This window comes from Zingiber officinale, chromosome 1A (assembly GCF_018446385.1).
Source record: "Zingiber officinale cultivar Zhangliang chromosome 1A, Zo_v1.1, whole genome shotgun sequence".
Lineage (NCBI taxonomy): Eukaryota > Viridiplantae > Streptophyta > Magnoliopsida > Zingiberales > Zingiberaceae > Zingiber > Zingiber officinale.
The window spans coordinates 81090134-81116664 of record NC_055987.1 but is presented as its reverse complement, the minus strand read 5'-3'; the positions used below and the strand labels follow the sequence as shown (position 1 = coordinate 81116664).

The 26531-nt window shown below is 40.7% G+C and overlaps 1 protein-coding gene across 1 annotated transcript; it reads left to right on the top strand.

Moving 5' to 3' along the window:
• The first annotated feature begins 7271 nt into the window (after nucleotides 1-7271).
• Nucleotides 7272-26261, top strand: LOC121999323 (flap endonuclease 1-A-like). Its single transcript, XM_042554023.1, has 10 exons — nucleotides 7272-7383; nucleotides 7726-7902; nucleotides 7995-8048; nucleotides 8135-8183; nucleotides 8275-8322; nucleotides 8521-8586; nucleotides 8763-8813; nucleotides 25806-25925; nucleotides 25988-26065; nucleotides 26184-26261. Exons 2-10 carry the CDS (start codon nucleotides 7844-7846, stop codon nucleotides 26259-26261), a joined length of 603 nt encoding a protein of 200 aa, XP_042409957.1. The 5' UTR covers nucleotides 7272-7383; nucleotides 7726-7843.
• Nucleotides 26262-26531: the final 270 nt, after the last annotated feature.

Sequence of the window (26531 nt, the reverse complement as noted above, 5' to 3'; positions counted from 1 at the left end):
ACGCCGTCCAGGACATTGATCCAGTGACCTTTCATCACCACATCAACTCCAGAAGCAAAGGATTGGATCTGAAGATCACTCATCGTCATTGGATAAGCATATTTCTTCTTTCTCTCTTTGTTTTTGAGGATTGTATGTTTAGATTCACTATGTCTTCGGGTTTTTCTCTGACGTCTATGGAGTAGAGTCTTTGTTCTAGGATGAGGGAGTAATTGTGGATTGGATTTGATGTAAGACTCATGTTACACTTATATTCATTGGATGATTTCACTTGCTTTGTTCCGACTACTCGATCTCTTTGTCATGTTGATTGGTTGTGTAGGAAATTTCTGACCTCGTTGAGGGAATACCTTAGATCGTACACCCGAGGGGCCCTAGTGACTGGGGTAATCCGTTCACGGACATCTAGGGTTCTTCCTTGAAAGGAGAGGCGACTCCTCCACAAGGAAGTAAGAGACCAAACTAAGCCTCTTAATTCTATCCTTGATAACATCAATAAGAGTCGTGTCCTTGTGATCTAATGAGGCGCCCTAGTGATAGGGGTTAACCGTAACATTATTTTATAGGGATTGTCTTTGTTTGATGCTTAAGGATAGTTGCTTTAGCTTCCGACAAATGCATGCTGATGGACAATGAGTATAGAATAGTATGAGACACATCAATACTACCACAATGAAACCGAACTCCTAGAACTCTTCATTAACCAGGTTGATTTCTTCTCGTTGCTAGTTCTCATTTCCCGCTTTCTAATATCTTTTCTTAGATTACTTACAACCATCGATAGTGTAGCTAATCCTAAGTGTGCCATCACTAGTGCTTATAACCAATCCTTGAGGGTTCGACAATCTTTTATATTAGTGATGACGAATCCGTGCACTTACGGAATCGTAACACTAAGCTCATTAATTCAGATAGAGGCTCCAAAATAGTTAGCACCTCTAAAAATAACAACTTACCCGGATGGGTAATTATGATTAGTCTAAAAAGGGACAAAAGTTTAACTTGACCTACGGTATTGGTGAAGTCTTGGATGATAGTAAGTTAGGGAAACTATGTCTATGCATGTCTAGGAAGATATGACTTCGACTTAGTGTATTTAGCTTAGCGGAACTAACTAACGCTACCCCATACAGATCCTAACTAATTAGACCAAAATTTTGTATTAAGATCAGTGGATAGGACTATTTGGAAAACCTCGAAGGTATGGTTACTCTAATGTTGTCCAGGTGACTCACCATAGCCCAGAAGTTTATCCAAAAAATACAAATTTGTTGAATCCAAAGCCAAACTTGAATATAACACAAGGTTTAACCCAACCCAAAAATTTTAATTAAATCATCTCACAAAATCATAAGATTCCCTAATTGAAAACATAAATCGGGTGAGATGAATAAATATTATATTTAAATTAAGTAAGCATTAAATTATATTAAATTTGATTAAATCAAAATAAATACCTATATTAAATTAATTAAATCCTTAAATCAAAATTGAATTAAACTTAGATTAATTAGCGTATTACACATAACTCATTTTAAATCCTTAAAAAATTATTTTAAAATCCTTTGAAAATTATTTTAAAATCTTTTAAAAATTATTTTAAAATCTTTTATAAATTATTTTAAAATCTTTTTAAATTATTTTAAAATCTTTTCAAAATATTTTTTTTGAAAAATTCTCTTAAAAAAATGTGCAGACGCTTACCAAAGGCACTTCCATGTTCATTGGAGGTGCCCTCGAAAGGGTGGAAAAAATCCCGCCCTAATCAATGGAAGGCGCTTTCATCTATTTGAAGGCACCCTCCATAATGCATAGAAGGTGCCTTCAACCTGGTTGAAGGTGCCTTCGGTCCAACTTTTTCCAACGAACAGGGTAATGCTCTGTTTGCAATTTCGGACACAATAAGGCACCTTCTAGCCACTTTCTGTCACATTATTTCATCTATAAACCTCAAAAATGCCTCCTAGGTATGCCTTAACTCAATTTATCTCATCAATACTTAGTTTATAAGTATTTTCTTTGTCAATTTGTGTTAATATGCTTGTATAAAATTAGGAAAAGATGGCATGTTGCCCCTAGCCCTAATAATGCCCCATCTGATGATGCTAGATTTCCCTCTGAGTGACTTAGGCTAGACTTTTTACAACATACATATATTGAACTTAAGTCTAGATTTCTGAGTAGGTCTTTTTTTACTAAGTAATGTGCACCTACCATTGAGGTCATTAGCTATTATCAATTAGAAAGACTTGTTTACTATAGTCATTCAGTAAACCTAGACCTGTGTAACACCCACGAAATATTAAGATAGGTATATGGATATTATTTTCTTTAGAGCATAGAAATAAAAAGGTTAAGAGAAAAGGGAAAAATAGAAACCAAAAATAGAATAAGAAGATGTGAGGTCAAGGATTGAACCTTGAACCTCCCACAAATAATGGAGATAAATTGATGTATGATAACCACTAGGATAATGAATAATATTTGGATAGAAAGAAAATAAAAGAAAACTAAGCAAAAGAGCAAGAGAAAACTAAGTGGCTTACCTCCTCTTCCTCTTGGTTAAGAGAAGAAGCAAGCAAAAGGTAAATTGCCTACTTCCCTCCCTCTCTCTATTTTTCGTGGGAATTAAAGGAGTGGGGGGAAAAGAGGAGGTGAGGAAATGAATGAAGACATGTTTCATTGGCAAAGGAATAAATAGATTGGGAGAAGAAAAACAAGAGATTAAATTTCTTTTCTTCCTCCTTCTTTCTCCTTCCTCATTCTTCACCGAAACCAAGAGCCTTTCCCTCTCCTTATCCCAAAAGCTAAGCTAAGTTCCTCTCCAAGAAAACTAAATTTCGAGAAGAAGCCTTCAAGTTCTATCCCTTCCAAGCAAAAGAAGCAAAAGGAGGTACAAGAAGAAGAAGCTTTCTCCTTCCTTGGCACTTAGGATATCTTTTTCCTTAAGAAAAACCACAAGCGAAAGGATGTAAGTTTCCCTCACCTGTGGTACAATAGCTTGTGTATTTTTCTATGAGATTTGGTTGCCTAAAAACCTAGGATACCTTCATGAAAATTTCGTCCAAGACAAGACCAAAAAGAAAGATCTAGGAAATGTAAAGACCTAAATTTTGACATGCTCAATATGCTTCTTGTAACATGTATTTTATGGTAGGGATTTATCTAATGTTCATATGCTAGAATATTTGTTAGAACTTAGAGTCATACCCCTAGACTCTCGACCAAATATGAACAAAGGAAATAGGTAAGTTAAGACTCAAACCAAGCATGTTTCTTATTTTTGTTTATGATATGTGCCTCATGATGAGGAAGTTGTTAACATAATATGCTCATGCCTATATGATGATTAAACTTCATTCCATGCTCATATGTATTTGGCCATGATATGGCTAGGGGCCTAGAAAAAAATTGTTAAACCTAAACTAATTATGCCATGATCCTCCTTAAGACAAGTTATGAAATTAATATGACATGCTCATGTTGTTTCTTGAAATAATTGCTATGAAATTTGTTAGGGTTCTCATGTTTTTTTTTTATGACACTTGAACCCTAGTTTTAAGTCTTACAAGTTTCGGCCACAACATGTTTAAAGGCCTAGGAAACTTAGCACCTAACCTAATTATGCTCATGCTGTTCCTTGAAATAATTGCTAAGAAAGTTGTTTAAGGTTCTCATGCTTTTTATGACACTTCAACCCTAGTTTAAGTCTTACAAGTTTCGGCCACAACATGTTTAAAGGCCTAGGAAACTTAGCACCTAACCTAATTATGCTCATGTTGTTCCTTGAAATAATTGCTATGAATGTTGTTTAGGGTTCTCATGCTTTTATGATACTTGAACCCTAGATTCAAGCCTTACAAGTTTCGGCCACAACATGTTTAAGGGCCTAGGAAACTTAGCACCTAACCTAATTATGCTCATGTTGTTCCTTGAAATAATTGCTATGAAAGTTGTTTAGGGTTCTCATGCTTTTATGATACTTGAACCCTAGATTAAAGCCTTACAAGTTTCGGCCACAACATGTTTAAGGGCCTAGGAAGCTTAGAACCTAACCTAATTATGCTCATGAAGTTCCTTGTAATAATTGCTATGAAATTGGTTTAGGGTTTCCATGCTTTTAGGACACTTGAAACCTAGTTACAAGCCTTAAGGGTTTCGGCCACAACAAGTTTAAGGGCCTAGGAAACTTGGAACCTAACCTAATTATGCTCATGATGTTCCTTGTAATAATTGCTATGAAACTTGTTTAGGGTTTCCATGTTTTTATGACACTTGAAACCTAGCTCCAAGCCTTAAAGGTTTCGGCCACAACAAGTTTAAGGGCCTAGGAAACTTGGAACCTAATCTAACTGTGCTCATGATGTTCCTTGTAACATTTGCTTAGGTTTCACATGCTTGAATGTTGTTTTTAACCCAATGTAATGATTGATAAGATTCGGCCATGATAAGATTTATAAGCTTAGGAAACCTAGAACCTAACCTAAAGCATGCTCATGATGTTTCCTTATGGTATATGATATGATATTGGTTTAGGGTTCACATGCTTGTATGTTGATTTCTAACCTAAGTCACATCTATATGTTTCGGCCATTACATGACATTAGGGTTAGAAATCAAATATGATTTTCCCATGTATCTCACATGAAATGTTTATAATGTGGTAAGAGCTTGTTATGCTTCTATGTTTAATTATGAACACTTATGATCTATGTATGATGGTAACCCTTATGCTATGCTGTGTGCTATTTATGATGAGCTGTGTGCCCAAATTATGCATGTAATTATGATGAGCTGTGTGCCCAAATTTTACATACCATTATGATGAGCTGTGTGCCCAAATTCTGTATGGTATGATATGATAAGAAATATGATGTGCATGAAATATTAAGAACCATGATATGTATGACATGCTACTTTACTTTATATGGCTTGTACCAAGGGTGGGCTCCATAACCGCCCCGGGGTCGATGGACTAAGAAACGGGCCTCGTTAGGGATGGGCTCCTAAGTGCCCCTAGGTCGATGGACTAAGAAACGGGCCTACACTACAACAAAAACTACAAACGACAACACCCCTACGACAATGATTTTAAGAGAAAGCGTTGCGTATTTGCTCAAAGACAACGGTTTTTGCCAAAACCGTTGTCTTTGAACTCCCCATTAAATATAAAAGACAACGGTTTTGGCAAAACTGTTGTCATTGAGCAATATTTTTTTAAAACGACAACACTTTTTACAACGGTTTTATAAACCGTTGTCTTTATCCGCCTTTTTAGCGTCTACGACAACAGTTTTGAAAAAAAACCGTTGTAATTGAATTTGGTCATTTTCCCCCCTCGCTGTTTTCCTTTCCCTCGTTGTTTTCTTTTCGGCGCCGTGTTTTTCCTTTGCGCTCCCGAACCTAGGGTAATTTTCTTTCCCTCTCCTCATACAATCTCTTCACGCCATCCCGTCGACCACTGCATCTTCCTCCACAACGGTGTGCTCTCCTCTCTCTCTTATTCTCACCCTCACTCTTGATTTGTCTACCTTTGCCTCCTAAAGGTTTGAGATGAGCCATGTCCTTGGTGCGCTCCTTGCATCTTCCCCTCTTCTGGCACAAGCCTGGACCCGCTGCCTGCGTGCCAATGCAGGTAGCGCCAACTTCATCATTGACAGGAGCGACGATGCGGTCTTCATCACCTTCTCCGGGGCGCAAGCCGTCGCTTCTTCGTCTGACCTTGGCAGAGGGTTCTTCGAACCTGTTTCCCTATATAGCAACACACACGACATCTTCGCACCGCTGGGAAGAGGCGAGGAGGGTGACGGCTGGAAGCCGTAGCCCATGCTCCTCCAGGCCAGTGCCCTCTGCTTGTTTATGAGCTTGTACTACACCTCCGAGTTCCAAGTTTGCGCTCGATCTTTTTTTCCATCGATTAGGGTTTCCTCTGCTTCAGATTCAATCGAATTAGGGTCATTTTTTTAAAAAAAATAATTCACCAAATCGTCTTAATCGTATCATTAATTGAATATGGCGATCATTTTCCACGAGATTTGTTCCTCTAGTTTTTCTTAATGACTTCTTAGATCAAAGAAGAACATGAAAACATACGTCTGTTTCGCAGGTACGCAAGCTTCTTCTGCAGGGTCTATAGCAGACTGCAAAGGCATCAGGATTTTAGCCATGGCATCCTTGTTTATTGTTGTTTCTATTCATGTCTATAGAACTACAGCAGAGTCGGAGATGCATATTTCTACATTATATGCTCCAAGAAGACTGCCCATTTTCTAACAAAGAGAGTCAACAAGTTTCAGTCAAAATAGGCTAATTTTTCTATGCCTGGAGAAGGCAGCAGAATCTTTGATGTCCAAGTAAGTTTGATCTGCTTTCCATCATAAAATTAGCATGTGACATCTTCTATACTCCTTTTGTTGTTTAGTCAGTATTAAGATAAGAAGTTCTAATTTTAAATCATTAATTAGTATTAGGATGGCGCCGAAGCCGCTGGACTACGATTTGCTGAATGAGAATGTGAAGAAAGTTGCATATGCTGTCAAAGGGGAGCTTTACCTGCGGGCTTCGGAGTTGCAGAAGGAGGGGAAGAAGGTTATCATGCTTTCTCATACACAATTTTCGTTGATTGTTCCACAACATGATTTGAGTTAAATAGAATAAATTTTATTGAAAGAGACTCTTATTTCGATTCCTGAAAGATCTGACTTTGATTGTTTTTTTTCCATTCTTGTTATCTGGTTGAAGATATCTTCCTGGTTTATTTAGCAATGTATATGTTTGCTTTATTGCTTGTATCAAGATATGAAGTGCACATATGCCTTTGATTCTTTTTATTGTTAGCTTGTTGGGGTGCCACTTGTGAGATTAAAATTTGAGGTTATAATACTGCACTCCCCTTGCAATTTATTCTTAAGAAACAAGATACAAGTTGGACTTACTTTCCATGAGATTGGTTTTATTTGTTGTTTGCAAATTATTTTCACAAATGTCGGGAACCCTCATGCTCTCGGATAGAAGCCATTAACGTTTCCCCGTCAGGTTTCCATTTTCTCTTTATTCTTTCTTAAAAACTACTTGTATCAAAGTGTTGATCATTCTTCTCTATTGCTTGACTTAAGGAACTCAATGAGAAAAAATCATCTTCACAAGTCAAAAATTCCTTGTACATGGAGCAATTTCTCCTTCTCTGTGCTCCCTGAGATAAAGAGACATTTTCCATTAGATTTCTCTTTTTAATGGTGTAATTTTTTACCTATACTATTCTCCAGGTGGTAGCATTGTGCCAAGCTCCATTTCTATTGAATGACCCTAATGTCGGGCTTTTATTCCCAGCAGATGCCATTGCAAGAGCTAAACATTATCTTTCATTGAATTCGGGTGGTTTAGGTATTCACATATTCCTACAATTTTCAACTCGCAGTCTACTTAAACCTTTTCCTTTTTGATGCAGTCTGTTTCTCAAGCTAAACTGCTTTGCAACTTGTTTCCTCTTGTTAACGGTGATCTGGAAAAAAAATGTATTCTGTACATGTTTGTGCATTTGTAACCCAAGCAATTTTTATGTTGACCTTTTCATAACATTTGTGTCATATTCCAGTTTTTAGTTGTATCTTTATATGTAACAAACCCAAAACATCATCTGCAGGCCTTGTTATTTTTTTCATGTTGATGAGTAAATATTGTTTTAGTCATTTTGATAAGAATCTCAACTTTCTTTCGAGCAATCAGGTGCATATAGTGATTCTCGAGGACTTCCTGGAATTAGGAAAGAATTTGCAGAGTTCATTGAAAAATCTATGCATGAGTTGGACTTTTTTATTTCTTCTTCTAACTCTTGACATTTTGTATGGCCGATAAGTCATTTGCAAGGGATGTTCAATCGAACTATCAGATTATTAGAAGCAGGTATCGAGCCAGTGTAAGTCCATTTGCATGTCTAAATATCATTTTGTTAATCATTCAGCCACCATATTTTATTATCATCTTTTTTATGCCAGATATGTATTTGACGGTCAACCTCCAGAGTTGAAGAAACAAGAACTTGCCAAAAGGCTAGTCTTTACAGTTTTGTCATTGTCCCCCTCCTTTTTTTTTGTTGCAAGATAATGATAATCTTTAAGATTATTTTATTCTTTAGATATTTAAAGAGGAAAGATGCAACTAACGATCTGAACACAACAATTGAGGTCATTGCTTGTGCATAACAAGTACCTTTATTGGGACTCCTTAGTCTGCTAGAATTTCTTTTGCTATCTTGGTTACATTTGTTGTTTGCAGACTGGTGATTTGGAGGGAATTGAAAAGTACAGCAAAAGGACTGTCAAGGTAATCTTTGATATTGCTATTTTATTGGAAATTACCATGAGGATCTTATTGATTATGATGCAATCAACATAAAGTTATCATGCTGATTATCTGTTTTCTTCATATGTAACATAGAGTTTCTTTAAATATATTTTGAACTTTCAAATTACTTTTTTGAAGAATTTGATTCCAGTAGATGACTGTAGAGTTTTTTCACAGGTAACCAAGCAACATAATGAAGATTGTAAACGCCTCTTAAGACTAATGGGTGTGCCTACTATTGAGGTAAACTAGTCCACTTTCACTTATTGAATTCTTTATCCTTGCAACAAGAATTTGAACTAACAATGACACAATTTTACTTTCTCTTGTAAACATTTCCTAAAGCTGCATGCAATTGCTTAATATACAAGTATTGTATCTCTAGTTTTAGAAGCTAAACTCATCTTTCTGATCTAAAGGCACCCTGTGAAGCAGAAGCTCAATGCGCAGCTCTTTGCAAAAGTGACAAGGTAAAATGATGCAATGTAACATGATATGGGTTAGGTTTTAAGGGTCTTCAGATGAGGAAAGAAAAAGAAGAAAGAGTCAAAGGAGGTAGGCCAATAACGGCCGAAACATACTTTCAGAACAAAGGTAGGCCAATATCGATCGATACATGCCTACCGTATGAAGGTAAGTCAATATTGGTCGGGACATACCTTCAGAACAAAGGTAAACCAATATCGGTCGATACATGCTTGTCGTATGAAGGTAAGCCAATAACGACCGAAACATACTCCAGAGCAGAGATAGACCAATATCGGCCGATACATGCCTGCCGAATGAAGGTAGGCCGATGTCGGTCGATACATGCCTGCCGAACGAAGGTAGGACAATATCGGTCGATACATGCTTGCCGTATGAAGGTAAGCCAATAACGACCGCTACATACTCCGAAGCAAAGATAGACCAATATCGGTCGATACATGCCTGCCGAACGAAGGTAGGCCAATATCGGTCGATACATGCTTGTCGTATGAAGGTAAGCCAATAACGACCGCTACATACTCCGAAGCAAAGATAGACCAATATCGGTCGATACATGCCTGCCGAACGAAGGTAGGCCAATATCGGTCGATACATGCCTGCCGAACGAAGGTAGGCCAATATCGGTCGATACATGCTTGCCGTATGAAGGTAAGCCAATAACGACCGATACATACTCCAGAGCAAAGATAGACCAATATCGGTCAAGAGGGTTCTTTCGAGCAAAGAACCCACATAGTTCCTTCAATGAATACCTTAGAAACATGTTGAATAAAATATTATTTTTTAACACAACAAAGATACAAACAGAAGTCACATGAAGAAGAATCATACATGAATACATCGAATAGAATAATTCATGATAGAGAATATATATTTTGGCGGGAAATATGCTTTCAGCTTGTCTTGCAGGCGCTAAACGACAAAGAAGGTACATTTGGGGTACAAAAAAGATTCCTTAAAAATTATCTTCTGCAAGGGCGCAGCTGACGTCATCTCATAACGAACTCTAACAAACCGGGGTCCACTTCATGGCTACGGAGGTTACATGAAGTGGTATAAAAGGGGGAATCATCTCCGTTGGCTGGGGAAGTTCACATCATTGTGTACTTTCACAACCCTAATTTTCTGACTACTGTTCATCTTCTTTTCTTCTTTCCTTCACATCAAGAGAGATCACTGACTTGAGCGTCGGAGGGCCTAGCCAGGGATTCCCACCCCGGTCTTAGGTCACTGACGATAGCGTTGGTTGGTCTCTTGTGCGCAGGGAGCCGCGGGAGCTTTGGGAGTTTGATTTTCTCCTATCTAGACGGGGATTTCTTCCTACTTATCAGATTTCCTTCGGTGACTCTGGTTTTCTTCCGATCCGCTTTGGGTTTCTCGGGTCGAGGTTCTATCGGCATTATTCTTCATCAGTACGGTGGGTTTCCTTCTTCCGGATCTCCTTCACGGTTAGCTTCTCAGACAGGATCAAATTTGGCGCCGTCTGTGGGAACTTCGCCTGAATCTGAGACTACATGATGGACGAAGCTGGGAAGTCGAACCTACTTACTATCAGTCGCGAGGATTTGGATCTCCTCATTAATTCTCATGTTCAGAAAGCCCTACAACAACAGCAGCAATAACTGCAAGCTCATACTGGGGCCACTCTGCTGACGGCTCATCATCCGGCGATATCAACTACTGAGCATCGGAAAGGAAAGGAGATGGAAGAAGAAGAACCTTTGTATTTTCCTCCAGCTACTGTTTCTCCAACCAGGCGTCCACGAGCCTTCCTTCACACTCCCTTGGATCCAGGGGGTAAGAGGCCTGTGTTCCAAGAGTCCTCTGGTGAGGCGTCGGACAGAGAGAAGCTTAAGATTAAAATGATAACTAGTGATAGTTCAACAGAAAAGGTCATCTCTCCATTCTCACAAAATGTATTAGATGACCCACTTCCTAAGCGATATCAGAATCTGCAAATTGGAGAATATACTGGAACCACAGATCCGGAAGATCACTTGTTGAAATTTGAGAATGTAGCCTTGTTGCAACAATTCTCCGATGGGGTGAAGTGTCGGATGTTTCTCACTACTCTTGGGGGAGCAGCACAGCGCTGGTTCAAAAGATTACCTGAAAAGTCTATTCGAAAATTTAAAGATTTCAAGAAAGTCTTTCTACATCATTTCTCCAGCAACAAAAGGTATCATAAGACCCCGTGGAGCCTATTTTCAATTAAGCAGACGTCTAAAGAATCCATCCGGGCATATATTAAAAGGTTCAATCAGGTAGCTATAGATGTACCTAATGCTACTACTGAAATATTAGTAAGTGCTTTCTCTCAGGGTCTAAATGATAATGATTTTTTTAAAGATTTTGTAAGAAATCCTCCTGTTAATTTTGATTCCCTGATTGAACGTGCCACTGAGTTCATTAACGTAGAAGAAGCTCAAGCTGCTCGTAGGAAAGAAGGTGTTCCCTCTTCTCCTACTCACGCGAAGGAGAAGGTTCCGACCCCGGTACCCCGACCAAGAGGACCTAGAACTACTCATCCACCTCATCGATAACCAGATTATCGTCCACAAGCTGTACAACATGTAGAGATGCAGCCGGAGGCACCAAGAAGATGGTGTACTTATTATAAAACTAGCAGTCATCACATTGATGACTGTTTTGTTTTGAGAAATAGGCGAGTCAATAAAGAACGCTATCAGAGGCAGAACTATTACCGGCAGCAGCACCCCAAGCAGCAAAGTCCGCTCAAACCGGAATATCACCCGGATGGAACCCGGCAAGAAGCAATACCGGTACCAGCTGGTACCAGCCAAGTATCAGATAAAGCACCTTCCGAAACCACAATGACTCGTCAGGAAGAGAATAGAAACAATGCTACTTGGGGTAATATTAACATGATTACGGGCGGACCCACTGATGGGGATTCTAACAGAGCCAGAAAAGCACATGCCCGAAGATTGGAGATTCATGCAGTAGGATGCAGCATGGAACGAGCAGCCGGTCCTGAAATAAGCTTTGGGCCCAAAGATCTTGAGGGGGTAGAAATACCTCATGACGACGCATTGATCATCAAAGCTGTGATAGCCAACTACGCCATCGCTCGTACCTTCATAGACACTGGCAGCTCAGTCAATATTATATTCAAGAAGGCTTTTGATCAGCTACAAATTGACCCCAGTGAACTTCAATCGATTGCAACTCCTCTGTATGGATTCACAGGCAATGAAGTGCAACCTTTGGGTCAAATAAAATTGGCCATTTCTCTAGGAGAGGAACCCCTGATGAGAACTAGGAGATCCTGTTTTATGGTAGTAGATGTTCCATCTTCTTATAATGTGATATTGGGTCGGCCTGCCTTGAACGAGTTCAGGGCGGTCGTTTCTACTTTCTGTCAAAAGGTCAAGTTTCCTGTGGAGGATCAGGTTGGAGAAGTACGAGGCGATCAAAAGACAGCCTGGAAGTGTTACGTAGAAATCATTCGAACTGAGGCCAACACCGCCCGGAAGATTCAAAGAATGGAAGTTAATGTCATTCGCGAAAAGCAACCCGTCCTAGTTTATGAAGAAAAGGAAGAAGTTCAAATCCAGACTGGGCGGCCAGAAGCTACCACCTACATTGCAGCCGATCTTGATCCTGATCTTAAAGCTGAGTTGGTGCAATGTTTGAAGAAGAATAATAATGTATTTGCCTGGACTCCCAAAGAAGTTTCGGGCATTTCTCCTGCTGTCATGGAACATTCCTTGCATGTCTTTCCGGATGCCCGCCCGGTCATGCAAAGGAAGAGGAGTTTCAGTATGGAGCAAAACCAGATTATCAAGGAAGAAATAACCAAGCTTATGGAGGCCAGATACATTAGGGAAGTGCAATTCCCAAGCTGGTTGGCTAATGTGGTGTTAGTCTCTAAACCTGGGAATAAATGACGAGTGTGCATTGACTTTCGAGATCTCAACAAAGCTTGCCCGAATGATTACTATCCCTTGCCCAGGATTGATCAACTGGTTGATTCTACTGCCGGATGCGAATATATTTCCATGCTAGATGCATATCAAGGTTATCATCAAGTCCCCTTGGACAAAGAGGATCAAGAAAAGGTTAGTTTTATAACATCTGAAGGCACTTATTGTTATAATGTTATGCCCTTTGGACTAAAGAATGCAGGAGCAACCTATCAAAGGCTTATGAATAAGGTCTTTCAAAAGCAGATTGGTAGGAATATGGAAGTATATGTTGATGACATCTTAATTAAGTCTCTTCAAGCTGCTGATCTGTGCAGGGATATAGAGGAGACTTGCAAGACATTAAGACAGTATGGGCTCAAGTTGAACCCAAGCAAATGCTTGTTCGGCGCGAAGGGAGGAAAATTCCTGGGATATATGGTGTCCGAACGGGGGATAGAGGCCAACCCGAGCAAGGTCAAGGCACTGCAGAGCATGGAGCCACCCAGCAACCTGAGAGAAGCTCAAAGATTGACAGGCCGAATCACAGCCTTGTCTAGATTTATTTCTAGATCAGCTGATCGTAGTTTCCATTTCTTTAAAATACTCAGAAAGGCTAATGAGTTTCAATGGAATGAAGAATGTGATAAGGCTTTCCAAGAATTGAAAGATTATTTGGCTACCCTCCTTGTATTGGCTAAACCCATAGCAGGAGAAACTCTATGGGTATATTTGTCGGCTAATGAAAACGCTGTGGGTTCTGTATTAGTCAGGCAGGAAGGAAAAGAGAAACAACCTGTATATTTCTCTAGTCATTTATTAAAGGGAGCTGAGTGTAGATACACTACACTAGAAAAATTAGCTTATGCTCTAATATTGACTGCTCGGAGGTTGCGCCCATATTTCTTAGCACATGAGATTGTTGTCTTAACCAATAGCACTCTTGGACGGGTATTGCTCAACCCAGAGGCATCAGGACGGTTAATCAAATGGACAACCGAGCTTGGGGAATATGACATCCAATATCAACCCCGCTCGGCCATCAAGGCACAAGCTCTAGCAGATTTCATCATAGAGGTTCAAGGTCCAGAAGAAGAAGATACCTGGAAGGTTTATGTGGATGGCTCTACAACTAGACAAGGCAGTGGAATTGGTATTCTTCTTATATGCCCAAGAGAAGACAGACTTCAACTCTCCATTAGATTGAATTACAGAGCTACCAACAATGAGGCTGAATATGAAGCTCTAATAGCTGGCTTGCAGGATGCTCGGCATGTAGGGGCAGCTTGAGTCCTTATATATTCTGATTCTCAGCTAGCAGCTCAGCAATTATCAGGTATTTTTGAAATCAATAATGATAGGCTTAAGTTATATGCTGAGGCATTCGATAAGTTGAAGTCTCAATTTCAAGATGTGAGCATACAAAAAATTCCTCGATCGGAGAATCAGGTGGCAGATGAATTAGCTAAATTAGCCTCTGCTGTAGTGCCATGGAGTCTTGATCGACCAGTGGAGAAGACCCTATTAATTTCCTGTATTGAAAGACAGACTGATATAGAAATTCATGGTGATTGGCGAGCTCAAATTATATTATATTTACAGCAAGGTCTTCTTCCAAGAGATATAGAACAAGCCAGGGTATTTAAGAAACGAGCTGCTCAATATACTATGGTGGGGGAGCAATTATATAAAAGGGCTTTTTCCAGACCTTTGCTCAAGTGTGTAGGCACAGAAGACACACAATTTATTTTACAGGAGGTGCATCAGGGTTCTTGTGGTAGTCATATAGGAGGAAGATCTTTGGCTCGTAAAATCCTCTTAGCGGGATATTTCTGGCCCACTCTACATGAAGATGCCGCTAAACTGGTAAGAACTTGTATTTCTTGTCAAAAGCATCAGAATATATTACATCACCCTACCCAGTTATTAAGAACCTCTATAGTCTCGTGTCCCTTTGATCAATGGGGTATGGACATAGTGGGTCCATTTCCTATGGCTGCTGCACAAAGGAGGTTCCTGTTGGTGGCCGTGGATTATTTTTCTAAATGGGTGGAAGCAGAACCACTTGCTAGGATTACAGAAGACGCGGTTATTAAATTCTTATGGAAAAATATAATCTGCAGGTTCGGCATTCCTCATAAATTAGTCTCTGATAATGGAAGGCAGTTTCAAGGCAATAGAATCCTAGACTGGTGTCAGAGTTATGGGATTACCCAGGCCTTCACCTCTGTAGCTTACCCGCAGAGCAATGGTCAAGCAGAAGTAACTAATAGGGAGATTATTAGAGGACTGAAAACTAAGCTAGATCATGTCGGAGGTTGCTGGGTAGACGAGTTACCCAGTGTTCTCTGGGCATATCGTACTACGCCTCGTGAAGCTACAGGAATCACTCCTTTCCAGTTAGTCTATGGAGGAGAAGCAGTAATCCCCATTGAGGTAGGAGTAGAGTCTGACAGAAGACAATTGTATGATGAGGATAATAGAGACCGACGACTTATGGAGCTGGACCTAATCGAGGAAATAAGGGATAAAGCTGTTACTCGTCTTATATCATATCGACAGAGGATGAGACAGAATTACAACAAAAGGGGCATCCCCAGATTCTTCAAAGTAGGGGATTTGGTATGGAAACGAGTTAAGCCTATGGGAGATGTCAGCAAGTTGGCACCATAATGGGGAGGGCCTTATAAAGTGATAGAAAAGCTCACGTCAGGCTCATACTATCTCCAGGATGCCGAAAGAAGAATGTTGGAACGCCCTTGGAGCGCTAATCATTTACAACCCTATCGAGCCTGATTTGATCATATTACTTTAAATATGTTCACAATCATTGGAATTCCCAAGCGAATTGAGATGATTGCAGTTTATGTACTTTGTTTCTTTGATGAAAGTCAAGCAAGATAAATATTGACACAGGAAATAAATATGGTTCATACAAATTGATAAGTATCAGAAGAAGCCTCCTTTCTATTTTTCAAGTAGTAAGATAAGGGGAAATCCTAAAGGCCTAATCAGCTCCCCTCAAGGAATTACAAGCCAACATGAGGTTAGCCCAAATATTATATTATGCTTTCGTATAAACCAAAGTCGATCGGGAACACTCTATGAAGTAATCCGGACGGGTCTGCATAGGAGGAAATGGAGACTCTAAACTATTTCAGAGCAAAGTCGATCAGGAAATTCTATGGGGTAACCCGGATGGGCCTCCATAGGAAGAACCGGAGACTCTAAACTATTCCAGAGAAAAAGTCGATCGGGAAATTCTATGAGGTAACCCGGACGGGCCTCCATAGGAAGAACCGGAGACTCTAAACTATTCCAGAGAAAAAGTCGATCGGGAAATTCTATGGGGTAACCCGGACGGGTCTTCATAGGAGGAACCGGAGACTCTAAACTATTTCAGAGCAAAGTCGATCGGGAAATTCTATGAGGTAACCCGGATGGGCCTCCATAGGAAGAACCGGAGACTCTAAACTATTCCAGAGAAAAAGTCGATCGGGAAATTCTATGAGGTAACCCGGACTGGCCTCCATAGGAAGAACCGGAGACTCTAAACTATTCCAGAGAAAAAGTCGATCGGGAAATTCTATGAGGCAACCCGGACGGGCCTCCATAGGAAGAACCGGAGACTCTAAACTATTCCAGAGAAAAAGTCGATCGGGAAATTCTATGAGGTAACCCGGACGGGCCTCCATAGGAAGAACCGGAGACTCTAAACTATTCCAGAGAAAAAGTCGATCGGTAAATTCTATGAGGTAACCCGGACGGGCCTCCATAAGAAGAACCGGAGACTCTAAACTATTCCAGAGAAAAAGTCGATCGGGAAATTCTATGAGGTAACACCGGACGGGCCTCCATAGGAAGAACCAGAGACTATAAACCAAAGTCGATCGGGAAAGTCTATGAAGTAATTCGGTCGGGTCTTCATAGGAGGAACCGGAGACTATAAATCAGAGCCGATTGGGGAATTCTATGAAATACATCAGGCAAGATTTCACAGAAGAAATCAGAGATTTCAAACTAACGCAAGGTATAATTAATCAGGGAATCTCCTGGCTTCGAAGCCTAATTAAGCAGGAATTGAGAAGGGATTCTATACGGGAGCCCAAATATATGAAAGTCTTTATTCAAAATCCGGCTGGGATATTATACTTAGCCTGAAGATCAATAATTTTATACAATTCCATATCCAGTCTCAACTAAGATCATTTATCCTCGGGGAGATACAAAGCATACCGGATGTCACTTAAGGAAGAATCCATCAAGACAAGGCTTAACTCTGAAAGATGAACAAGGGATTTTTCTAATAAAGTTTATACTTAGCAATCAAAAGCATGTCAGGAAGGGGTATTCTTAAACTAGAATAAAGGAGAAGCAAGTAAGTGTTAAAGTTTTCTTACACCTTGCAAGTACTTAATTACTCAGTATCAAATGCACTTTTTCCACTGTCAGTTCTTACTTTACAAGTTTTTATGAATAATTTCCTTAAACATTAGGAAAAGGGCCTTACAACTCTGAGGGTAGTTCTTCATTAAGCCTGCGTCGATTTATGAAAGAGAGGGGAGGTTCTTGGGGTAGATATCCACCCTCTTTTAGCTGTCGGAGAACTCCCGATACAGAATGATTTAGCGCACCCGCTATCCTGCGAACAAATTCCCGGGCAAATGCTGGGGACTGTAAGTAAGCTTGCCGCCATTCTTCCCACCGACCCTTTTCCTGCTCCTTATAATTCTGGAAATCAGCTTGCAGCTTTGTGTTTTGTTCTTTTAAAACATCCTTCTCCGATCTTAGCTGTTCCAATTCCTTCTGGAGCAGTGATAATTCGTTATCTTGAGCTTTCCTCAGCTCTTATTCCTGTAGAATAGTGAAATCATGAGAAGCCAGGTCCTGAGCTTGGTCAGAAAGACAGACATTATGAAGCTTCTCTACTTTCTCTAAGATAAGACTTTTCTGAGAAGCATCTAAGAGAGCTTTCTCTTTTAGAGCGATCTCCAATCGAAGACCGGAATGCAGTCGATCCACCTGTAATTCTAAGGTTTTTCTAGCCAACTCTTTGTCTTTTAATAGTTGCTGGCATTCTTCCAACTCTTGTTTTAGGATCCCCAACTGTTGATCCTGCAAGGCCACCTTCTCTTGCAATTGAGTCGGGTCACTAGTAGAAGAAGGAGACACGGCCCTCAATGTTTCCAATTGAGTTTTTAACTTCTGGTTCTCCTGATCTTTAGCTACGAGTAGCTGGTCAATTTGTAAACTTGAGGCAAGTAACTAAACAAGAAGGTAAGGTAATTAGGAATCAGTAGAAAAAATCGATAGCATATAACCAGAAATGCTTACCGCTACTGCTTGGCGACTATGACGATCAGCTCGATGAGGAAGACTAAGGCCCCTTAGCTGCTCTTGGCCTTGTGACCAAGATTCAGCTAATAAGCCCTGTAATTGTAACGAGCCATAGTTGGATGGTTCAGAGGGTCGTCCCAATTGAGAAGGAAGACCCAAAGCTTGTCTGAACAAAGGTCGAGGAATGGAGGACACAGGAGGTAGAGAAGAAGAAGAAGACGCAATAGGAGGAAAAGCAGAAACAAGAGGAGCAGAGAAAGAAGTAGATGGAATCGATGGTAAGACAGGGGAGGGGGATTCAACAGCTGAAGGATTAATATTTGAGGAAGATCTCCAACAAGGCGTCCGTCTAGCTCGAGACCTAGAGGCCAAGGGGGGCAAGGCCAATGCCAAAGGAGCAGAAAATGCAGGAGGAATATCATCCTTCTCAGGAGCAGAAATCGGGGAAGCTGAAACAATAGAAGAAGAAGGGATAAGCAGGCTAGGTCTCATCATCCTAAGAGCAGGATTAGAGATAAGATGAGTGGGAGCTGTCGGGGCCTTACCTCTCTCAAGAGAAATGGGTGCTGGGATAAGAGGAGTTTGCACAAAAGTACCAAAGAAGTCGCTAAAAGGAGAAGTCTTAGTAAGATTTGGCTTCTGAACTAAGGTAACAAAAGGCTCTTCTTCTTCCTCTTCGGCAAGTGAGGCAGCCTCTGCCCGTCGTTCTTCCTCTGAAAGCAATCCCAGAGTAGAAGGATTAGGATCAGATCGGCGAATATGTAACCATTCTTCCCCAAGGCTATTGATAAAAGACTTAGTCATAGCAGAATTTCTGTACATGAAGGTTGGAAGAAGAGCATCAGCTGCAATATAGGTAGCAAACACCATCATCAAAAAGGATATGCTAATTAGTATGGGCAAGACAAAATAATTATACCTACCAAAGGAACTGTCCAAGGGAGTGTCAATGTGGCCTATCCCGAAAGGAAACATCAAACCCTCTTCAATCAGATGCGGCAAACTGAACTTTGCCCCCCGCAGTTTAGGTAGAGCAGAGGCAACAGAGGGATCATTGAGAAGACCTTGAGTGTCAGGAAGCGGGGGAAGCTCATGTATCCATTGAATAGGAAATGGAGGAGAAGAGGAAAGACGCATATAAAAAAAAAATTATACCATTCACCTTGTAGGGGAATGCGATTAAACAGAATGGCCTTGGGACGAGACTGAAACTTAAAAACTCCAACATCTACCCGACGAGGGATGAAGAAGTGATGGAAAAGACGAGGAGACAGGGGGAAATCTAACAGTTTAGATACTCCAATGAAGCCCACCAGAATGGAAAAAGATTGAGCGACGAACTGGTTGAGCGGGATAGCAAAATACCGGCTAACCTCACAAAAGAAAGGGTGAAGGGGAAATCTGAAACCCTGTAAGACTTGGTCCCTGAAGATGGAGATGCATCCTAAGGGAGGAAGGTGAGGACCTTCATGAGGAGCAGGACGGACAATGTAAGAGGGAAAACCATAGGTTGCTTGTAAGTCCACTTCTTCTGTATCTATGAGGTCGGAAGAACATGAGAGGAACCATGCCGGAGAAGAAACTGCCATGAAGAGAAGGGGTTAGAAGAAAAGGAATTGAGAAGCGAAAAGATGGACGGAGGGAAGCAGAAGAAGACTCCGTAAACCCTTGTCCCTTTTCTAGTTCTGTGCTAAAACCTCTAAACAAAAGAGACGAAAGGGAAAAGGAAAATAAAAGGTGCTCAGAAATCGTCATAAAAGGTAATAATATCATAGAATAAAATCAAGGGAAAAAAGATAAAGTCAAATAAACTACCTCGGAAAAGACGTAAAATTTCCCTAGAAATAATTCTTGAAGAGACTTGATGAGGACAAAGCAAAAACTAGTACTATAAATATAGGTTCAAAGCACGGGTCAAGCCTCGAATATTGATTAATGGGAGCAACCTGGTTAAATTGAACCATCCTAATAAATCGACCGATAATTGGGAGTATCTTCGAAATATCGGACGATACCTACCAATGCTTATACATATATCGACCGGGTCAATGAAGAATGGGGAGAATCGGTCGATTAAGATAAATCGATCGATATCGGAAGTCCCATCGAAATATCGGACGGTACTTATATATCGACCGGGTTATTGAAGAGTGAGTCATAGGGAAAGATTGAGCATTGAGAAGCCAAGTAACATTTGGTACATTTACATGAAACCGACAAATTATCCAAAGATAAAGTAAGATTAGCAATCCAGAGATACCATTCAGAAACACATAAGTTTGCTGGAGGATCATGGCAAAGTCTCGATCCCCCTTCTCTACAATAACCGAAAATTAAGTTAGAGTTAGTTTTGGGTACAAATCAGGAGGTCTTTCTTCAATGAGTCTGCGACGGTTCAGGAAATTGAGAGGAGGAACGCGCGCTAAGTAGCCCTCCTCTTCCAATTGTCGAATTGCTCCTTTGTCCCCTGCCGTAAAAGCAGACAAGATGGATCTCACAATCGGCCGGTTGAACTCAGTAGACTCGATCATGGCGGTGGCTCGTTCTTTGTAATGAACATCTTCGTGCTCCTTATAAACCACTAACGCCATCTGAGAGGTTTTCAGTTCATTCTCCCTAGCAGCGACTTCGGTTTTTGTTAAATCAAGGGAATTGGTTAGAGATGCCACCTCATTTTCTTTTAGTTGCAAGGCCTTCAACTTTTCGCTCAATTCTGCTTCATAATTCTCTTTTAGTTCGCCAAGTTTGGAGGTCAGCTCTTGATTAAGGTCCGTAATCAATTTGAATCAGGCTTCAAGTCTCTAAATTTGAGTTTCAAATTGCTTCTTGGCGGTAGCAGAAAACTCGGCAGAAGACAGTTCGGTAACTTGCTGTCGCAACCCTTTGTTCTCCGATTTCAACTTTTCATTCTCAGTGTATAAGATGTGTAATAGTCGGGAGAAACCCATGTTCTCTAGCCACCGCTGGGAGCATATTCAAAACTGTGAGATAATATCTCAAAAACAGAAAGCAGGAGTATATAAGCATACCTTATTCTCTTTGTGAGAAAAGCGATCAATTGCTTCAGGGATGGAAAGTCCCTCAAAAAGGGGACGAACTTCATCCCAAGAACTAGCAAAAGAACCCCCCCAGTAATATGGGGAGGATAGGAATGGCAGAAGAGCCAGCTGAGAAGGCAGAAGTAGGGATAGATGGTGGAGCAAAATCCAAGTAAGAAGAAGGCGAAGAGGGTAGAGATCCTGAAGTCAGAATAGACAAAGGAAAAGTAAAAGAAACGTCGTCAGAAGTACTAGTTTTAGGAAAAGGAGAGGTAGGAAAATTCAAGGAAGGATAAAGTTCTGATAATGTGGGCTCATCGGAAAGAAGGTCGGTTGACGCAAGATCTTCTGAAGCAAGCTCATCAGCAGAAAGAATGAGCCTCCTTTTTGGAGTAGGAGCCCTGGTTAGCTTGCGTCCCGGACGCTTGCCCGTAGAAATCTTAGTTATGGGTTTATCAGAGCTACCAGGGGATGTAAGCTCGATAAGAGGAATAGAGGCAGATGGGGAGACAGCAACAGCTGCAGGAGACGTAATAGCGAGAGCAGGATCAGGGAGGATCTGCGCAACAGGATCCCTAGAAGAACCTCCTGGAGTCTCATGAAGCCCCGACGAGCTAGGCACTTCGGGTAAAATAGTTGGCCCTTCACTTGCAGGGGGAGGGGCAAGAGCAGCTAGGAATTCAGCCTCCTTCGCACGAAGTAGGTCCTCCACGCGTAGTTCGTCATTGATCAAAGCATCATAGAAATTCTCCACTGTATGAAAAGAAGAAACGAGTTAGGTAATTAAAAGCAGTAGAGAAGGGGCAAAATGTTACCTAAGGAAATGGGGGTATCGGGTTTGACGGGGCTTAAACCAAATAGATACAGAAGTTCAACTTTCAACCATTTTGAAATAGAGAGTCGATGACCTAGTAACTTCTCACAATAAACAGGAAAAGAGGGAAGCAGATGAAGCTCTCTAACATCGAGCAGAGGAGGTAAGAAGGATTTCCAAGCATGCGACCAAGGGATGGGTCCGGGAAACTTTAGGAAGAAAAAACGGGATTTCCAGGCCTTGAGAGACGATGGCATATCACCAAAAAGAACCATTTTAGTTCGCGACTGGAACAAGAAAGCACCAGGCTCTGAGAATTTGGGGTAGGAAAACATGAAGAAATTATGAGGAGTAGGAGGAATGTCTCGTAAACGGAAAAGCATGTAAGTGCCACACAGATAACGAAAAGCATTAGGTGCAAATTGTTGCAGGGGAATGTCGAAATATTGACTTATTTCAATCAAGAAAGAGGGGATAGGGAACCTTAAACCCCCTATCAATTGATCCCTGAAAAAAGTCACGCAGTTATCAGGAGGATGATGAGGTCGATCATTCGGTGCGGGGATTATGATTCTATATTCCTTAGGAATTTCATAGTGACGACGGATGGAAATCTAGCATTCTTATCAAAGATAGAAGACATGTGGACATACCAAGGAGCAATCGCTTCCTCAGCCATGAACTGGAGTACAAGGTAACGGATTACTTACTGGGGACAATAAAGAGGATCGTCAAGAAGTAGCAAATACAAAGTTTTTCGATCGCAGACGGCAACAAGAGAGGAGCTTTAGAGGCGAAAACGAAGTTGAGAGGAAGATGAAGGGTTTAGGGTTCAGGAAATACACCACTGTGGACAAAATAGAATTCTTTTTACCCCAGAGAACACTAAGGATCAAAAGGGCGAGTGGTTCACGCGACGTGGCGGCCAGCAAAGGTAGGTGTCAGAACATCATAAAAAGAAGAGTAGGTACATCGGATGGGACAGATCGGATCGCGAGGGGGTTGGTAGTACCTCGAACATTCTCTCACCCGACGGAAAGCCAATCACCAATTAGAAAATTTTGAAAGAAGACGTGATCAACTGGGCCCAATAAAATAGAAAGGACAGAACTTTCTGACCATACTCAGGCTAAAGACAAAAATATTTTAGGGATACTATTTTAGGAGAATGACAAATTTTAATTTGGTCGTACAGAATACAAGTTAGTATTTATTAAAAGAACTTTATATTAACGGAAGTAATTATGGTTATGAATGCTTCAGTCAATGAGATAACACCCGTTGGTGTAAAAATATCGAATAGTGCCAACAGTTATGATAATTTTAGCTGTGATGAATAGCACGTAGGATACCCGAAGAGATGATGAGTGCAACACAACATCTTGTAAATAATAGAAGATTCGGTAACAAGAACAAAGCATCTGAGACAAAAGTTGGTCTTTACATTTATAATCTGATCAGATACACAGTATTACATTCCCCTCAGGAACAACAAACCTCAAATAGAAAACAAATATTACAAGCATACACTCTTGGAGCACTCAGAAAATTTCAATCACCACTGTATTCAAACTTACCATGGAGCGGAGATGGAAATAGCCCACTTCGTCCGAACTTGTCAAGGCGCACAAGAGGCAATATTTTGCCCTGGACGAAGAAAGCAACAAAAAACAAAAAAGCTCAAGGGCAACGAGACAGGGGAACATTGATTCATTCCATGATGGAAAAGTAAATGTAAAAACCACTTCCCCTCTCAAGCCGTGTGAGCTCAGCGAGTGGAGCAATCAAATTCAGCCCAAGGGTAACATGTGATATGCCCTTCACACAACACCCATGGGTCATTTGGCTGCCCCTCTATAAGTAGAAAAATTTTCTCTGAAGTTTCTTGGGTCCTTCAGAGCACCTGCATCTTTGGATAGAAGATTTGAACTGTGAAGCTTCCTCTCTTAAGACGATCCCTTGAACCCCTGGAGTAACTAGAGCAAAAATCCCAATAAACTCATATATAGATCTCACCTGGTCCAACAAAAGTTGCCTCCAAAGAGGAGGATCCACGACCATGGCCTTAGCAACAAAAAGTGGCAAGGAAGAAAAAGAACTGAGAAGGGTTGTGGGTGAAGAGAAGGTTGTAGGCTTGTAGCCCTATTTAAAGGAGAAAAAGGCTCACAGGATTGCTATATTTAATTTATTAAGACAGTGGTACACAAAATCTGTGAAGTCATTTCAAAATCTGTAGCAGAGTCACGGGTAGGAAAAGACAAGGCCATACTTATGTCTAGTCAGTCATCTACACCTCCTTCGACTAGACTTAAGGGGAAGGCTAGTGATATGGGTTAGGTTTTAAGGGTCTTCAGATGAGGAAAGAAAAAGAAGAAAGAGTCAAAGGAGGTAGGCCAATAACGGCCGAAACATACTTTCAGAACAAAGGTAGGCCAATATCGATCGATACATGCCTGCCGTATGAAGGTAAGTCAATATTGGTCGGGACATACCTTCAGAACAAAGGTAAACCAATATCGGTCGATACATGCTTGCCGTATGAAAGTAAGCTAATAACGACCGATACATACTCCAGAGCAGAGATAGACCAATATCGGCCAATACATGCCTGCCGAACGAAGGTAGGCCGATATCGGTTGATACATGTCTGCCGAACGAAGGTAGGCTAATATCGGTCGATACATGCTTGCCGTATGAAGGTAAGCCAATAACGACCGCTACATACTCCGAAGCAAAGATAGACCAATATCGGTCGATACATGCCTGCCGAACGAAGGTAGGCCAATATCGGTCCATACATGCTTGCCGTATGAAGGTAAGCCAATAACGACCGCTACATACTCCGAAGCAAAGATAGACCAATATCGGTCGATACATGCCTGCCGAACGAAGGTAGGTCAATATCGGTCGATACATGCCTGCCGAACGAAGGTAGGCCAATATCGGTCGATACATGCTTGCCGTATGAAGGTAAGCCAATAACGACCGATACATACTCCAGAGCAAAGATAGACCAATATCAGTCAAGAGGGTTCTTTCGAGCAAAGAACCCACATAGTTCCTTCAATGAATACCTTAGAAACATGTTGAATAAAATATTATTTTTTAACACAACAAAGATACAAACAGAAGTCACATGAAGAAGAATCATACATGAATACATCGAATAGAATAATTCATGATAGAGAATATATATTTTGGCGGGAAATATGCTTTTAGCTTGTCTTGCAGGCGCTAAACGACAAAGAAGGTACATCTGGGGTACAAAAAAGATTCCTTAAAAATTATCTTCCTCAAGGGCGCAGCTGACGTCATCTCATAACGAACTCTAACAACCGGGGTCCACTTTATGGCTACGGAGGTTACATGAAGTGGTATAAAAGGGGGAATCCTCTCCGTTGGTTGGGTAAGTTCACATCATTGTGTACTTTCACAACCCTAATTTTCTGACTACTGTTCATCTTCTTTTCTTCTTTCCTTCACATCAAGATAGATCACTGACTTGAGCGTCGGAGGACCTAGCCAGTGATTCCCACCTCGGTCTTAGGTCACTGACGATAGCGTTGGTTGGTCTCTTGTGCGCAGGGAGCCGCGGGAGATTTGGGAGTTTGATTTTCTCCTATCTAGACGGGGATTTCTTCCTACTTATCAGATTTCCTTCGGTGACTCTGGTTTTCTTCCGATCCGCTTTTGGTTTCTTGGGTCGAGGTTCTATCGGGATTATTCTTCATCAGTACGGTGGGCTTCCTTCTTCCGGATCTCCTTCACGGTTAGCTTCTCAGACAGGATCATAACACATTCTATTTTATTTTTTTAACTTTAATATCCTAAACATATTTGTTTGTTATCAATCTCTAGGTGTTTGCGGTTGCCTCAGAAAACATGGATACTTTAACTTTTGGGGTACCAAGGTTTCTCCATCATTTAATGGATCCTAGTTCCAAACAAATCTCTGTGATGGAATTTGACGCTTCAAAGGTATATTTATTCTGCTTATTGCTAATTGAATTACTGTATTTATTCTCATCCTTATTTTTCAGGTTCTTGAAGAGCTAAGACTCACTATGGATCAGTTGATTGATTTGTGTATTCTCTCTGGATGTGATTATTGTGATAACATTAAAGGTAAACTTTCTTATGAGATATTGTACATTCAACAAGTTTAACATACAAGGCTAGTACTCTACTGCTTACTGTTTACGAAATTTGATAACTAATGTTCATTCAAATCTCTAGTATGATAATGCTTGTGTGGTTGAATATGGTGTCAGTGCTACAATTGTTCCATGTCTATGTTACTTGGACTTGATATAGTTCAACATGAGTATGATCGCAATCTCTGACATGGCTATTTTTATAAATTGTACATGTGTTCAATAGGATTAGTGATTGTTCACTCTTAGTGTCACTGTTTGAGTCATTATCCAAGTATCTATATCCAACGCAGATTTGGGCAGTTATGTCATGCTTTGGAAATTTCCATTTTTTTTTAAATGTTTGGTTGAAGGGAAAAAAAACTCTGTTTCTACATTTGATGTTCCATGAAATAAATTATACACATACCTTTTCCCAATACCTCATTCT

Excerpts from the sequence above, each read along its gene's own strand:
- LOC121999323 (XM_042554023.1), top strand. The coding sequence starts at position 7,844 with ATGGCCGATAAGTCATTTGCAAGGGATGTTCAATCGAACTATCAGATT. Across the intron at positions 8,587-8,762 it reads TGGGTGTGCCTACTATTGAG|GCACCCTGTGAAGCAGAAGC; the intron begins GTAAACTAGTCC and ends TCTGATCTAAAG. Across the intron at positions 25,926-25,987 it reads TGGAATTTGACGCTTCAAAG|GTTCTTGAAGAGCTAAGACT; the intron begins GTATATTTATTC and ends CTTATTTTTCAG.